The following is an 18,159-nucleotide window of genomic DNA, read 5'->3' as shown; positions in this document are numbered from 1 at the left end:
CAATGTGTAAGGTTTTGTTTAACCCAAGACCTACTGTCTGTATTAAGAAATGACACATTCCTCAAGGAAAATAAGCCCACGAATTCTGCATTATAATACATATTGCTGCATTGTAGGAATATAAAATATCCTAAAATAAATTTAGCTTTGCACTCCTAAATTGGATAGAAAATATAAGATTCTCTAAAGCAGTCAGCTAAGAACAGTGAATTTCTTCACATATGTTTTCATATGTTTTATGGCATGTTTTGCCATATCCTAGAATAAAAGACAGGGATAATGGTAATATTTTTACAGTTTATTGTATAATATAAAACTACAAAAGTAAGACTGCTCAATTTCATGTACACCTCCACTGTTCTGATACTACAGCCCATACCTTGGTGCAAATACAGTAATCAGTTTGTTGTTTTTCCAGATGAATATGTTGGTAATATTGCATAGAAAAAGGCACAGCTCCAAGGTCTGTGGAAAGAAATACAGCCTCCTTTCAAACAACTGCAGAGAACCCTTCCCCCACATGTATGTCTAAGGAGTTCACACTCCCTAACCCCCTGCAACAACATGAACACAATCTTCTGCACCAACTGGGCATGGCCGCTGTTTCACTAACACAATTTAGGCTGGGGGGGTGGGGGAGGACAAAGTTTATAATAAAACATTTAAAAGTTTTGAAAAGCTTCCATGAGGTCTTTTTTTTTTAACAGAAATTTGGCATTAAGATTGACATTTTCATCAAGGAGCCTTTAGACTCCAATGTCTGTGATCAAAGTGTGGGTAAAATAAACGCCAACATCCCCAGCCTCCTGAAACCCACAGAGAAAGCCCTCAACAGGCTCGGCCTAGGGAGTGTGAACAACACATTTGTACAGAAGACCAGAAACAAAAAAAAATGTTCAAACATGGCTTCCACCCTGGTTCCATACAAAACATACATTCCTAAAGAAGATTACATTCCTGCCATACATTCTGTACACATTACAATCCAGATGTTAGCGTCACAATAAAATAAATATATTTACACGGGAAATAAAGAATAAATAACTTAATGAAAACAAAAAAAAAATCACTTCAAAACCAAAGATTTAATCATCACCATCATTATTATTGCCTAGTCAGCTCTCTCCTGGTCACTGCTTCTGCAATTGTTCACCTAGCAATTTTATATATATAGTCATTCCAATATGTTTCCATACAGCGAGTCCTGTTTGTTATCTGACATGACTGCACTGGGAACACCTTTGTCAAGGTCATGAGTTCATGTGTGTAAGAGTATTCGCCCTGCTCAATGGCCATAACTACAGTGTAGTGAAGACAAAGAGTTTGAGCATAAAGGCTTTTCACCTCAACTTCATTTTGGTCAGAGAGGGAGGGAGACATCCGAGATATAAAATGGTCTGTGAAGTTGGTGCACCAGTGGCCTGTGGTAATCTGTACTAGCACTGGCTTTAAAGCATTCAGCAGCAGCAGATGGGAAGACAATTTCTTGTGCGGGCGTGCACCGAGGATGCTGTGCTATGCAGAAAAAATACAATGTCTTCATCCCCTTCTTGTCCACAGCACAAACAGCACATTGGGAAGCTTTGCCTTCTGCATTTTTATTGTACTGATGAAAATAATTTCTTAACTTACCACACTAATTAAAAAAATCGCAATACTCAGCATGCAGCATGTGGGATGAAGTAGTTTAAAATATGTTCTGTGTAATACATTTTACAGCCTATGTATATTATTTGGTCGTTTTATAAAGCCTGGGACTTTTAAAGGTATACAATGCAAAATGCTGTTTGCATATTTGGAATGGATGTCAGTAAAGTAGAATATTTCCATTTTATAATTAGCAAATAAAATAATGGTCCCTTTGAGTGCAAATTTGAGCTGAGACAGAGCTCTGTCTTAAGAGGCAGCTGCATTAGCCTACTATGTGCTCTCCAGATGCCCACCTCCATTAAAAACTGAAGGAAATAAAGGAAGATCACATCTGACTGCTACAGTAAGTCTTTGCCAGGACTTGCAATAGTATCTCTCAAAAAGTGGTTAATGGAAATGTTAGTGTGTGTCTTTAAATCCCAGTGCAGATACTGAATCACAAATAAGGACTCCTACTGAAAAAAATGTATATTTAGAAGATAAAAAAGCTGCAACTTTAGTGCAGAGTGTACCAATCACCCTCTGCAAGTTCCTTCATCATATTGTCTCAAAAGCTTTGCAGTGATTCAAAGTGCCAGCCTGTAGCACTGCCTCATACAAGACAGACTCTGTCTGTTCAGTGATGAGGAGAGAGCAGACCGCACTTAAAACATTACTGGATGACACAGAACATGAAAAAACTTAAATAAATTAATATAAAAGTTACTCCTAAAGAAGCCATACTCATCTCAATATTATAGTTGGAACCCTGCACACAAACATCTATAGTACCATTAAAAAGCTACAAATGCCATAGTAATTTTGGCAACAGGCATGATACATTGCAATAGTATCTATACTATAAATTTACAAGACAATGAATTTAAATTAAAACAAAACCATTTTGGTGCAATGGCGGGTTCGCGACAAGTTTGCAGGTTCAGATTCTTTAGGGATAACATGCATAGGAAACCAATTCTTTGTTTTTTAGAAAAAAAAAGTAATGTGAAATTGTAAAGCAATTACATCAGTGAAACAAGAGACTCTACCATATTGAAAATGCCAAGTGATGTAATGGTCTTGGCTCCTAGTTTCTGGAGTGGAGGCAGGTCACATATAGCTCACCAGCTGTCAGTCTGGGAGAGGAACAGGCTGAAGTGCAATGGTACTCAGACTTACCAGGGTACTTTCTGCTTCTGCAAAGCCCTGGCTGAACTGTATGGGAAGGCAGAAGGTCATAGCCCTCCTACAACATGCGTATTCTTAAGGAATGTCAGTCAATTCATTGTAATGCTGCATTGTAGGTCTTTTTAAAAACGGTTCTCTTATAAAGGTACCAAAAACATGCTGATTTCACTCTGTTTCTGTACTTACATACAGTATGCAATGTGTTTCCATGTTTCTGCTGTGAATACAACAGGAATAATCAGTTTTAAAGCAAAGGGTAAATATATGTATTTTTACAGCTCACATGGCTATTTAACTTTTACATGGTAAAGAAATTAATTCTATCAACTCTGTCTAAAAGCTTACAAATAAAATAAATTAAAAATCATGGTCAATTAACCATTATACATTTACATACATAATGGTTACATATACATTGTATATATTTATACACATTTTTTAAAATATTCAATCCTTGACATCTTAATTTAATGGCTCTGGAGACTAAAGTTTCATGTGTTTGATCAACATTTGTCACAGTGAGCGGTTTGTGAGAAAATTTATTGCCAGGAGAGAGAAGCACAAAATCGATGGCGACGTTTTAGTTCAACCTCTGAAAATACACGTGAATATTTGACTGAAACCCCGCAGACATTGCTGAAAGTACATTTGCACCCAGTGAAGTTCTAATGCAAATTAATTTGCTCCAGTATTTTGAAGTATTCACATATAGAATGTCACAATATTGTTATAAAAGTACAAGCCAGTGTTGTACATTTGAAATCCTAGGAGATCAGTGAGCATGTTCTATCAAAATAGCTACTTTTTTTACGAGTAAAAACTTTTGTAGGTCTTTTAGAAAACAATACCATTCGATTGCAGAATCAGTATAAAAATATAAAATAAATTTGGGCAGCAGTTTTAAACAGCCATGTTATGCAACAGTCAGTTTAGTTAATGCCAGAGGTGACAGAACTGAATCAAAACAGGGCAATGAAACAGGTCGGAGGAAAAGAAAGATTAAATAACACTTGCCTTGATAAACATTGCTCAACAGTAAAAAAAACAATGCACATGCAACACAATCCTTTGTTGTATATACTCCTTGTGCTTAGCATTTGAAGTTCATTCTTTGCACCAGAATAAAACTGTTTGTGGGAGTTATCAAGTCTTCTGTAGGTAGTCATGTCTTTTTCAATGACTTTTCTTAAAAAATAAAGACAAAAAACAGAACCGGAATTTACAAAGTGGTCATACACAGATGAAGGCACTCGAACTCTGCTAGAAGCCTAGTGTGATCCTTAATTTCTTCTTTTTCTTGGAAAGGCAAGCAAAGATGCATGCACAGTGTTGTGAAGTACTGGGTGTTGTCATTATTACCAGTATATAAAACTGTACAAAAAAAAGTAAGGGATTCCTGTAGAAAGTTTCTTTGATTTTATTTTCCTGTCGATCAGGAGCCCACAAGCACTTCCATGATGTGGTCCAGTTCCGTCAGGTCCATTTTAAAAGGCTGATTTGGGGTTACCGGTTGGTTGTTGTATGGAGATAAGGTCTTGAGGAGGTCGTCGGCAGTTACCGGAGCAATTTTGGAGGTGGTTCCCGTGGCAGACGTGCAAGGGTCGAAATCGTACATCGAGGTGTCGATATCGGCAAAGAGGATGTCATCCAGGGCCAGGTCTGTGAGGAAACCCGTGGAAGTCGTGATCTCCAGGTTACTGGAGGGAAGGGAGTCCATCAGTCTGGATTCGGCTGCTGCTGCCACTTTGCTCTCCTGCTGCGCGGTCAGTCCTTCAAACTTTTGGCTACACACCTTGCCGCCATCTTTCGAGTTTAACGCGGAGGGCGGCTGGGGGAGAGAGGAGGCCGGGGTCACGGCTCCGGGGGAGGTAGTTGTCGGACAGAGCTCCTCGATTTCATCCAAGGCCGAGGAGAAGCTGTCCTTCACGGCCACCGTGGGCGGCTTGGCTGGGCCGTCGGGGTGAGGGAGAAGGTGGGCGGCCGAGGACGGCGATGTGCAAAAGGAAGAGGCGTCGTCCTCCAGGAGCGAGGCCGGGGTGAGGCAGGATTCCAGTGGCGTGGTGCTCGCGAGCAGAGAGGGCTGCGCGGGCTGCGCGGGGGGGGACAGGCTGCCGAAGGCCGGCTGCGCCTCGCGGTAGCCCTCGTCCAGGGCGTCGTCAGCCGGCTGGGAGGCGGCGAAGAACATCGGCCGCAGGCTGCCCTCCTGCTTGAGCTCCTCCTGGATCCGCCGCAGCATGTTGTTGATGAGCACCCGCTTCTCCAGGCTGGGCTCAGTCAGGGCCCGGTGATTGTACAGCTTCATGAGGGAGATGTTGAAGATGGTCTGCCTCTGCAGGGTGTAGGACACCTTGGAGGGGCCGTCCCCTCCGGGCGCCCCCGCCGCCGCCACCGCCTTGCCTTCCAGTCCATCGTCATTCTCGTCCAGCTTGCGCTTTGCCCCTTTACCCAACATATATCTGCAAGACAGAAGCGAGACCAGTCAGCGTTAACCCACATCAGCACCTGCGCACACAGGCAACGAGGCCAGTGGGGACCATTGCAGAACTCCCCCGCGACTCGCGGTCCGCCCCCCTGAATTTCCGAGCGCGAAGAGAAACGTGATAAAGTCTCGAACGAAACCTGCTTCTTAACCTGGGAGCAGCGCTACAAGATTCAAAAGTCGACTGCAGTGGTCCCAGAAACCACCCCACTTGATTTCGACCTTCTTCGAGAGCAACATAAGAGAGTGCTTGCGTTGTGAAACTTACCGGGAAACACCATGTCACGACACGGAAAACAATTCAAGCTGAACAAAACTAGAGTAAGCATATTAACCATAGTTAAAAAGACACTGAATTCCGCTTCTTTCTGCGAACGCAATAAAAAAAATAAAAAGGTGATGGCAATGCTGACAGAACAAACCAAAGTGACATCAGTTCAGAAAAAGTAGCGGGAAAAATCAACCAGCCGCAGTACATTCAGTTTATTAATCAGAGACCTTCGGCAATGCTAATGAAAACCATTTTGTGGAAAACCAATCATTGAAAACCACTACCAAATCTGGACTTGAAAATACAAAAGATTTACAACTTAAATGGGACCTTTAAAAAGCCTTCTGAGAATTGAGAGGCTACCGCATTTCTTTACTCTGTGTCTAGTTCATTTCGAGCATCCGAAATTATAGGGGAGGATGGTGATCATAAAATGACCAACCATTACACAAATTTAGTGGGGCTAGTTCTATAACAGACAGGTGGGCATAGCTATGATCCAGAATAAGGTCCAGTTGTAGGAATATATTGTGCAGAAATATGATGACTTTTAACAACCAGCATCACCTGTTAGAAAACATACTCTTAAGGACCTGCTACTGTGTGAATAAATACATTTAAATACATGCACACATTTTGAACTTCAAATCTAAAGGTTTACAGAATTACAGGATTATAGGAAAATCAGAAATTCTGTCATCTAACAGGAGGTAAAGCTCATTTTCCTATGTTAATGACGTCTCTCTGCAGCTTTAGAAAAAATAATTGTTTTACTCTGTCAACTAGTCTACAGTTGCAACCCATATTGTTGCATTTACCCTATGCATCCCTACATATACACACAGAATAGCAGATGTTGAAAATATGTATAGATACACTGCAAACACACAGCACAGTATTTATCAGGTTCCAGGTTTACACATAGTATGGGAACAGCAATCGCAAATCATGTTGCCATCAAAGCAATAGGTAAATAGCATTTGCTTTAAGAAAATAAGCATATCTGAAAAAGAAAAACCATCAGGCACAGTGATTAAATGTATTTTTACCGCGACACCATATACCATGATCTGAAAAATAAAATGAATAATATAGCATATATCTAATTTAGTAAACATTGGACTACACCCAGTATATACACCAAATTCAGTTTCCACCTTCCTCTGCAACTTAATTAAGGACATTTTAAACGGAAGTTCCGTAACTTAATTTACGGTACAGGAAACATTCTTAAGCAAATTTTAGTGAAAATAAATGATCAACATACTGCTGCTTACGTGAGCTTCCAGGAAGTCTGTAGCTGTTTCTGGTGTAGTTGAACATGACTCAAGACTTCCTGTAGAAATGGCCATACAGCTAATAGACATTTAAAAAAATTCTAACCATAAATTAGCTGTTTTGCACAGAAAAGAGTATCAATGACTGAAGAAAGACTCAAAATCCTAAACTTGCCCACCCAGAAATCAGAAACATGTTACTACAAGTAGTTACAACAAAGTACATCTTTCTGAAACGTAGCGACTCGGTACTGCTAAATAACATCACTTTCACTTTCAATAACGAATTTATTATTTTAAATAACGAAACTTATTTCTATATATCCGTAAGACAATGTACAATTTTAATAGATGTTTTAATTGACATTTCTTTTGTTCTATGTCATTGTTTTGCTTTTTCTTCTTGTGTGTGATGTGTGGTTATGCCCATGATTGAAATATTCCACCATCACATGATTACTCACTATGACATGAAGAATCATCGGCACCTCTGTGCCCCTCATCAGCAAGAAATTTGACAAGAAAAACCGTAAGATTAATGTCGCAAACGAAAAACACACAAATGCTTCTGGAAACAAATTAGTTAGCTAAAGAAAAATGAAATCATTCCCACATGACTAAGAGCATTTCAGCCAGCTTTTGAAGTGGAATAATGACATATATGTTGCCATCAAAGCAATAGGTAAATAGCATTTGCTTTAAGAAAATAAGCATATCTGAAATATAGTATATGATGTATATGACAACATCTCAAACTTATCACTAAAAGAGTGGTTAGCAAAGTAGACCATACAATTATTTCCACTACATTAAAAACACTTTTTCAACGAAAAGACCTGTTCTAAGGCTAAGTTATCCGTAAAGAACACCACTGAATTAAAAAAGTAAAATAAAAAAGTCAATGAAAACTTAAAGGGGCCAAGCTTACCGTTTCTTGTTCTTTAACCACCCGATCCCCTACACACAACATACTGTAGTCTCAGAAGCAGAGGTGCTGTTGCCAGTGGAAGTCCTGCCAGCCTGACAAATGAACAGCTCTCCCTCTGCTTATCGAGTCTCGGGCTCAATTCTAAGCAACCAAGTTCTCAGGAAGTAGAAGCGGTTGAGCCAGCCGACTCGCTGGCGTTACCATGACGAGCAAGTCAGCTGGGAATCCACCTGTGGGGGGGGGGGGGGGGTTAACCCTACGCTGCTGTTGTCGTGACAAGCAGAACTCAGAAAGTCACGATCTAGTTAAAAAAAGGACCCCAGTTCAGTTTAAAAACAGAAAACAAAAAGCAGGCAGCCGGCACGGAATAAATCCAACAACGGGGTGGGATTGTGAGAAGCGTCCGAAGCCGGCTGTATGAGGTCCTTCCCCCTCGAAGTGCAGGCAGGAGTTACTACATGGTGCGCTTTGAAAGAGCCAGATGCCTCCCTAGCCCCACCTTGCACACCCGATATGTGAATTTTGTTTAACCAGAAATTACTCACTTCACATGTGTGCGGTACTGCGCAGGCAGTGGCTGGCTGCCTGGGTCCAAAGGTTGGAAGCCGAGGTGGGAGTGACCAGCTCCTGGAGCAGGCCTGGAGCAGGCCTGGCACTCAGCTACAGAACCTCCTCGACTGACATCCTGCGCAGCACGAGCAGAAGCGTGTTCTAGACCTCTGCTTTAGAGGATCCTAGAAGTTAACAATGCTATAATGTACAGTAGAAAAAAAAACACACTGACACAATGTTTCTACAGTCCTGAGCTGAAAAGAGTTCTCCAAAAAATACTTAATGTAGTAACAAAAAAGTAACTCTGTTGGAACAGTTAATGAGGACTATAACATTCTCTGGATGAAGTCATATTTTTGACCGGACAGTTGGATACAGCTCTTCACAAAAGACTTTTTTAAAATAAACTTTCTGATCAATGGTCTTGTTTAAAGTATCTGTCTCCTTTTAACTAGGCACTGTGCTTTTCAGACTTAAAGTAAGCATGATTATTTATTAGTTTTTGTGTCAATGAGTGTACTGGTGTTCGTCAAACCATGTTCTGTGTACAGATGACTATATAACCAACCATCATTTTTACCCACGTTAAATAAAAGCTTGAACCTATATACAAATAATAAGCAGGTTCTGGTCAAAGAAAAGGTTATGAAATATTACTGGTCCAAAAGCAGCTTGAAGCTAAACAAAGAATACAGTTTAGGACAAGACAAACTGAAGTAATATTGATTGATACATTTTTATTTTAATTTGGAAAACAAATGTATATTTTAAAACAAATCTTTTCCTTTGAAGAACATTCTAAAAGGCCTGGAAAACACTTACTTTGCAGCTAATCCAGTAGTTTCCTAGATACAACATGTTCCAATTTTTAGTAGTCTGCTAGTACTGTTTTTAGGCACAGTAACAATGAAGGTTTGGCCAGAGATAAAAAGACATTTGTATATTTTACAACATCATTGCACTATAACACCATCCTAAAACAGTTACAATACTTGCCATCTTCTGTACTGACTAAACACAAAACACATTACTAGGAGTTACCATATCTAGCTTTAAACATTAGGTCATCATTTGCTGTTTTCTTAGGGCACAGAAGTGTAATCATTAGGCTGCAAGAATAATTACCGTCAGAACTACTGTAAAAAAGGTCCAGCAAACTGCTCTATACAAGGACTCATTTCACAGAATTCCCACCATTGAAAATTTTTTCTCTCCTTTGTCTACAAAATATACGAGATAAACCTAGCAAAAAACCTCCAAAAAAAAGAAAAAAACTGCAAGAAAATGAAAATCAACCAATAGCTGTGGCTAGGCGCATCCAAAACAAAAAATGTGAACAGAGACAGAGCTTCTCATGATATTATGATACTGTAACTTGATACAGCTGTTTCCATCCCTGTGTTGAGCTCTCCTCCCTTCCTTCTCTACTCACAATATATTATTTCTCTGGTGTCCTGGCCAAATTTCTTCCAGCCCTTACCAATCATGGCCTTCTAATAATCCCCTTCTATGAACTGGCTTCATCCCCACCGATAGTTGGTGTGTGACGAGTGTATTGTGCGCACTTTGGCTACTGTCACATTATTCAGGTGGGGGCTACACATCAGAGGGGAGTCCCCATTACCTGTAAAGCACTTTGAGCGCTATATAGGTGTAAGGAATTATTATTAGTAGTAGTAGTTTTTGAAGTACTGAGGCTACTGTCAGCTCTTTGCGTTTGTAAGTAGTCACATATCGCGATGAAACCTACCCACAGAGGCTCCATTGTCCACAAGCTGTTCTCCTAATTCTATGCCCTCTTTTAAAAAATATTTAAAAATGGGGGCAGGTAGATTTGCAGCAAAATTACAGTGGAAGACAACACGTCTGAGTATCTCCTTGCCTTGATTTACAGTGCTTACAGGGCACATGCTAGTCAATGCACAGTTTGCAAGGCACAAGTGCGGCGCTGGTGCACAGGGAGTTCAAGGCCACTGGGAAGACTTCTTACTGCGGCACCCATGGCTGTGCAGCCGATTCTGAACTGGAATCAGGGGACAGGAGCTTTCCTCTTTACAGTCTGGTGGTGCCATGTGGGTCAGCAGATGTCTGGATGTATAGTTTGTTCCAATGAGCACCAAAAAGACAACCCAAAGTGGGAAATAATACTGACTAAATAATAGTGGAAGAAACAAAGTTCGCTGTTCTGTTTCTTTACACAGAGATATACACAGCTTACAAGTGTAAGACTTTTAGTCAGGGTTTCCTGAGTAAGCAACTCAGCACCAGGTTTTGGAAAAGGACAGGACAACTATTTTGATGATTCCCAGAACAGTATCTTGAAGCCAAATTAATGTAACATTTTGATCATCTTTTCCACTGCAGAACATTAAAAGGTCACAAGGAGGCCTATAATGTTGAAAGTGCTGCTGAGGGCGAGGGGCTCACAACCCTCTCAGGCAGTGGTTTCCAATTCTGGTCCTGGTGCCTCATATACCTGAGGTTTTTATTCCAGCCCACCTTCAGCAGATAACTGAAACCTTGCATGATCCAAGATGTTACTTCAATTGAATATCTGCATTTTTGTTTCTAATCATACAGTAAGTTTGTGACTTTATTTCACTTACAAAATAAAGCTTAAAAAACAGTTAAAGCTCCAACATGTGTAAGAGCTGGGAACAAACAGTTCAAATTAATCTTATTATAATGAACTTAATGAAGGGTTTGATTGACTGAGGGCTCAGATGGAACAGGCTGGATTGGGAACCAGTGCTCTAAGGAGCACTACACCATTGCAAATGTGACCTCCTTACTTACAAATACTAGAACTAGCTAAGGAGATACTCACTGATTGTAGGTAGTGTAGTAACCACTTGGATACCATATATATTCTGCAACACACTAAGGTTATAGATTTACACCAAAACTGAAGACCTACAGAATAATTAACAACTAATTAAATTGCAGCTAGGGTACACAGAGGAAGATTTAAACTGCAGCCTAATCTCTAGGAAGACTGTGGTCGTAAAGATGACAAATTTACTGATGGCATCCCTGCAAGAGCTGTATTTTTGCAGGGATTTCTCTCCTCAAAACCTAATGCAATGGTAAAGCTTTTTGGTTATGCTTTTCTAAAACACTTGCTTGAAAATACCCGCTTTAAACAGCATAAAACAACACAAAAATGAACAATGATTTCAAGATTGTTTAATAATCATATTTTATAAAAAACCCTACACCAAACTGATCCATGCAGCCATTACTGCAAAATAATCCAGAACAGAAAACTCCTTAAGAAAAACAACTATCACACAGCTTCACTTGCATACCTTAGGAGGTGCTCTCCAGGTAAATGTACAAATTGTGCAGGTTTTTCCTCTCCTGTGTTATCACTGAAGGGAAATGGTGCTGGCCTGCACGCATACAAAACTGGTCAGACCTGCTTCGTAAGTCATAGAAAGTTCTGCAGGACTCAAATACCAAGCACTGAGCTTTTCAGTTACCAACCCCTTTATAGGAAATCATCTGGACAGCTAACATTCAATGACTAATCACTTGATGATTAAGAGTTGTATGACAGGAGTTGAGAGGTGGGTTTTACAGAAATATGTTGAGAAATGGTATAAATGAAGGACACAATATCGCAGTCATACAGAAATATCTGTCCTTACTACCGTGGCTGTGTTAATGCAAAGTAACTGTAAGCACTGTTCCCGGCATTGATTACAACTGTATGTACAGTAGAAGATGCCAAAACACATTCATTTACTTGTCAAAAAAAGGATTTCAATTTCCCTACATTTTAGATTAATCCTAGATTTATTTTATACTTTCAGTAGTGTATTTGAAGGAATCTGAGCAGGGATGCTTCTTAAAAAGTCCACTATAATGACACCAATACTGTAGCTCTCCTCTTGGGATGTGAAAAAAAATCACAATCAGCAGGCCTGACAAGCTCGTTAGGAAGCATGCTGCCAGACAGATTCACTGCTGACGTGCTTTCAGTGCTGAGAATCCTTCATACACCTTGAACTCCATCTTCCTCTGAAACAAGGTGAGGGAGAGATGTTTTTATGGTCAAAATGGAAGAGTGATGGAATATGTGCCACACTACAATACAGAAAACCTTCCCTACTCTTCTGAAAATGAGATACTGTGAAAAGCCTTAATGAGGGATATCACAGTTTTTATGCATAAATATCCATATATACTTTTCTGCAAAGTATGTGAATGAACCCAGTTTAAATTTAATTTCAATTTTTTTTAATCAAATCCACATCCTTTGCACAATGCTCTGTCTAAAGCAGAATTAGGGGAAATCAAAGTATTATCAAACCTAACAAGAACAGCACTTCACCCTGCATGTTTCTGTGACACTTGCACAAAATGCTTCCATTTAAAATTATCATTTTAATTGTTGTATTTCACTTCTTAGTCTTCCCATTGCCGTTCTAGAATTTTGCAGATAACAGCAAAGCCTTTGAGTACGGTACAAAAAGACTAAATGCCCCAGGAAAAACAAAATGATATCAATCCCCTCCTACAAACATGACAAGCTTTTAATTTTCCATGGTAGACTAATTAAAGCCCTGTTTGCTAAAAAAAGGAAGCCCTAAAAGGAGAGCTAGAAGCAGAGACTTTTTACTGTCTGAAAAGAAATGTAAAGCTATCCTGATGGGCTGGTGAAAGAGGATGTCCTGACTTTTGCGACAGGGTAATTTCCTGTCACACTTCTCAGCTGTAATCTGGAGGAGGTACCGGCACATTTACTCTGATCATCGTTTCAAACTCACTAGGCAAATACCTTGCTAATATACACAGAATGGCATGCAAGTAACAGCCAGCTTATTGCATAGCAGCTGAGTTAGGATTACAGTAGGTCTAATCATTTTTGTATTGGTGACTATTATTTGACACTCCTGAGATTACATACTAAAACACTTGTTCAGTACTGCCCTCTGAAGAAAGGGCCTCATGCTGAGGCTGGGGGGTTTAAAATCAGACTTTCATATATAGATACTTTATTGATCCCGTGAGGGAAATTGCAGAGCAAACTACAAGTACACGCATAGGATTATACACGCTGCAATATTTCAAATACACGTTCCAATGTTCGACTGCCAGAACACTAAATAGGTTATACTAGAGCTTCAACAAAAACCGAATTCACCCTGTTGACTTTAAAATGCCGAGTGTTGAAGGAAAGAAGCGGTTTAAGGAAGAAAAATCACCTCACGGAAAACGGTGTACTGTATTTTAATGGCATTTTACAATTAGACGCATTTAGAAGACCTTGATCGCTCTCTAGTGTGTGCAGTATGCGCTCTTTGCACTGTGTAATCACAGCCCTCTCTTTCTGACACAGATTCTTTGCCAAGGAAATGTTGCAACCGGAGCTATCATCTTATGTGCCACATTCTCAGACTTCCAAAAATAAATGGAGAAGATAAAAAAAACTAACAAGAAGGAAAGATTCTGAAAATCAGGTCATTAGACATGTCTACATGTAGGAGGAAACTTGACTTTTTAGAAGCTACACTGATATATTCAAGACTCGTATACAGTACAATATATGATGGATTTACCAAAACATTTTAAATGTAGACATCAAACAAAAATACAGATCAAACAACTGCAATTCATTTTCAATATGAAGGGTGATGCAGTGCTAAAATGAAACCACTACAAAGTTAGTGTCTGGTCTGCCTGAGCATCACAGTCTTGGAAGCACAGATCCACAGACCTCACCAGCTTTGGACAAACAGATGTGCGGTATTGTGCCAATCTTCCTGTGAAGCTGCAGCCTGCTAGCAAACGATGGCCAGCCACAGTGGTCTTATGCCGACTGCGTCGGTGAGTTGATCCCACAGATGTTCCACTGGACTCCAGACAGGAGAACCAGCTGACCATCGCAAGACCTTGACATTGATTTCTTGAAGCTATGCCATTATAATTTCAGCACTGTGTGGTCCTGCTGGAAAACTTCACTTCTGGATTGGCTTGCAGGAAAGGAAAAACTCTTGGCTCAAAACGTTTGTCAGTGCATCACGGAGTACCTAAAGTTTGCCCTCCATCTCCATCAAAGGTGTCCTTGTGTCAAAAGAGATTCCATATTACTTCACCACACTTCTACCACCCCTCCTGTTGGCTGAAACAATGTGGCGGACAGCATAATGTTCACCATGATGGCTCCACACACAATGTCTTCTGTCAGGTCTGTCAACCGCCATACAGCGTTCATTGGTATATAAAGCACCAGCACCAGCTCTAATGTCCTCTGGCCTACAGAAGATGGCAAATCTGTCTCTCAACTGTCAACAAGCTCCATGAAAAGCCACCGAGCACTCATACAGACAACACTGCAGTTATTCTAATAAGAAGCGCATTGTTTCTTCCCGAATGCGTCATACTGTGCCTCCATCCTGTCCCTCACAGAGCTGGGGTCTCCTCTGGACTCATCTCCTTCTTTGTGAACATCCCACTCCTCAATCAACTACTCTCAGTCATGCCAACAGCAACCTGGTGTACTTCATTAGTCCAGAAGAGCCTCACTGTATTTGTCCCAGTGGTTTTGTGTTAACTCAAGTGTTTTGTGTTAGCTCAACTCTTTATACTGATTCTTAAGTCATTTCTAGAAATGTATCAAATTCTAATTCTAATCAAATACCAAACAAATGACCTGGAGATTTTATTAAATCGACATGGTGAAGCTCTAGATTTTGTAGAAGCAATACTAATCAATGAAACTATCTTAAAACGTGAATGACATTACAGTATGTAGATGCCTAACAAGACTTATTGGGCATCATATTGATCTTTGTGTAATATTTCTTAAATCTGCAGTGCACGTTTACAAAAACTTCACACCTGAACACTCAAGTTTTGTATACAATTAAAAAAAAATAAGTTCCTTGTGCTGTAATATTTTGATGCAAAAGCAGATAAAACCATCTTAAATAATGTTGGCTAATATAAAAGTCACTGCAGATACATAGTCCTATACAAGTGACTGGCTTCTCAAACTATTTTATCCCTTCTGACCTGTTGGCTTGATTCAATTAAATATGTCAATAAGTCAGCTAATATAAACTGTAGAACATATTGTGTAGTGTGAACCTTTGGATCTACAGAACCCAGACTTACGCCTTAATTTAGGAACTTCTTATGTGCACACCACAACTGTAGATCAATCTGGCACCCTGGTTTCTAAAATTTACATTTACAAATATTAACACATAATTCTCTCTAAACTTGATTTGCACAGTTAGGGCGTAATATTTTCCTATGCAAAAACAGAAAACGAATTCCAAAACATAACAGTTGTAACTCTAATCATACGATATAAAAAAAATGCATGTACAGAATGTACATGTACTGTGATTATAAATATGATCTCCAAGCCTGACGAATTGAAGAATCTGTGCTATCCTTGCGGAACACGTGCAGAGATATTAATACATGATAAAGGGCCAATGCGCCTGTCTGACAACTTTACACCTGGCTCACGGGTTTAAATATAGAACTGAATGGGTTTTCAATGCTGTGAGCTGACACTGGGTGTCCAAGTTTTAAAAAAATCCTGCTGCAGAATTTTGCCAAACTTTATTCGGGAGTGCGCAACAATAATATTTACATGTTTTAAAAAATAAGGTTTTCTACTCTCGGCATTCATGACTAACTGGGGAGAAGTATTTAGAAAATATTGTTTCACAAAAACAAATCTTTTACTGTGAGGGTTTCCGCAACATTTTTTTTCTTCCGAAAAGTGACTCGTCTTGAAGAGTAAGAGCTTCTTCGATCAACTGCGCTATGATACTTACTACATCTAAATAAATTATAAACGGGGACAAGAAGCAGCATGTGACATAAGTAAGCCGAGTTACACTGCTACGAAACCTCGCCTCCGTCTCATTACACCAGTTAAAGTTATACATCAGGCTAGGTGCATCGTACTGAAATCGTTATGTAGTTGCCAACTGTAACACATTATTCACCGATTAAAATCTTACCTAAGGAATCAATGGCACTACAAAATAAAAACCGAATCAGTAATCAGATTTTAGAACCATACTGTAGGCCGTCTCAGATGAATGCTTTTCCATTTTGTTTCGGCACAGTGAAACAAGAAACTGAGTCCTTTAATTTCCTTGAAGTTACCCAACTCAAGTGCACTTACCGCTGAGCCCGAGTCCACAGAAAAGGGGAAATGTTTTAAAAAAGGGATCATGCCAAAGGCTCTAGCCGGGAGGTCAACCAGAGGCGTTAACTGACCTACATGCAGCTAAACTTTACACACTGACGCGTACGAGCACTGTCTGAAGGCAAAACAGTAACACCATGACTATTTTTATTTTAGAAATATCAATTTTCAACAACAACAAACAATGTGAATCGCAGTACCTAAAACAATTGTGAAAAAAGTATATGCAAAATTAAAAAGCGTGCCGTCGATCTTTACTTAAAAAGGTTTTTTTTTTGGTTTGCATAACCCAAGTTGCAGTACTGTACAGTAGCCGGTGCTCTTTAGCTACTGATACGGACACCGGCTCCTGTTAAGCTAATGCCTCGTAAACGAAATCTTCATAAGGGAAGACAACTTACTATCGTGCATTTTATCGGTAAGCTGTTACGAAAGCTTAAACTTACCACATGCAGTTCCACCTGAGAATTTAAATAAAGCATCGGGGTCACCGTCTGGCGAACAGGGCTAGCTTCATGCCACTCAGAAAACTGCATCGGCAACTCCTCACATTGTCGCCCTCACTTTCCACCTCCGGGTTCTCTTACGAGCACAGACCTTCACACAATGGCGAGGGGGGGGGGGAAAATCCGCACGACCACTGATGGAAAGCGAGAAAAGAGCTGCCCCTATTCCAGCAGCTCGAAAGCTGCCCCCCGAAAGAATGACGTCAAGCGAAGCTGTGGCTCCGCTGCTGCCGTCTGCCTGCCTGCCTGCCGACTACACCGCGTCTGGCCTCAGCGAGGTCCGCCCCTCACACACACACACATTCACTCACCATCTCTCTCTACCCCCCTACCTCCCTCCCTCTTTCGTTTTACACTAGGCAGCTGGAAGCAAGCAGCGACCACAGCTACAGCAAGCAAGGCTACACACGCTCCTACTCGGGATAAATAGCCAATCAGATCCAGGATTCAGGCTGTGAGCTCCAGGTCTCTCATGTCTGTAACATGTGCCTTTATCCCCGGGGGGGCAGAAGTGCTCCTATAAATCTCATGCCGCTGCCAGTAGCCCTGCCTGCGCAACATCAGGATTCCAAGAGTAACACTGGACAGCCAAGCAGGTATTACAACACGGCCAGTGACAATAAGGAGCCCGACTCCTGCACCCACTGCTGGGAAGCAAGGGAAAAAAAAAACTTGCTGCAAAACGAGCAACCGCAAATATTTCAAGCATTTAAGTTATTCAACAACTTGAAACCGGTCAACAGCTTCACCTCCTAAATTACCAAACATGTTTTTGAGCACAGCAAAGAGAAGTCAAGTAGCTGCGGACTTTTCCCAGCACAAAACTAACTTTTTTACATGCACACATGATTTCAGCCGTGCAGATTTACAAACATCCCATTCAGTATAATACTTCTGAAAAGTGAACGGAAATCTTACCAATTAATAATATGAAAACAACGGTTATAAAATATTTAAGGGTGTGGTGAGAAATATTGGGATGAGGGTTAGAGGTGTCTATAAACATGTTTTTTTGGTGAGAGTGGTGATATTAGTCAGACTTGAAGTCACATCTCCTTACCTTTCTCATGAATTAGGTGTCTTTGGTTATTTGGTTAGGCATTCATTAACAGCATGGTCTCCACAAAAACAAAGATTAATTGTTGCCACC

At 40.3% G+C, this 18,159-nt stretch overlaps 1 protein-coding gene across 4 annotated transcripts in view; it reads right to left on the bottom strand.

Moving 5' to 3' along the window:
• Positions 1-283: 283 nt before the first annotated feature.
• sertad2b (SERTA domain containing 2b) overlaps positions 284-18,159 on the bottom strand; it is a 42,765-nt gene continuing 24,889 nt past the window's right edge. The window contains exons 1-2 of one of the 4 annotated variants that reach the window (XM_088934383.1): positions 16,950-17,200; positions 284-5,273 (exon numbers count right to left, since the gene is read on the bottom strand). In XM_088934383.1, coding sequence (XP_088790509.1) covers positions 4,250-5,269 — 1,020 coding nt within the window. In that variant the 5' untranslated portion in view covers positions 5,270-5,273; positions 16,950-17,200 and the 3' untranslated portion in view covers positions 284-4,249. Of the gene's footprint in view, positions 5,274-7,772; positions 7,983-8,317; positions 8,467-16,949; positions 17,201-18,159 lie in introns of those variants that run through there. The other 3 variants (XM_088934385.1, XM_088934384.1, XM_088934382.1) reach the window with 3 other exon arrangements.

The sequence above is a fragment of the Atractosteus spatula genome, chromosome 15 (assembly GCF_055471065.1).
Source record: "Atractosteus spatula isolate fAtrSpa1 chromosome 15, fAtrSpa1.hap1, whole genome shotgun sequence".
NCBI lineage: Eukaryota > Metazoa > Chordata > Actinopteri > Semionotiformes > Lepisosteidae > Atractosteus > Atractosteus spatula.
The sequence above is the reverse complement of the archived record's forward strand: the minus strand, read 5'-3'. Positions and strand labels throughout refer to the sequence as shown.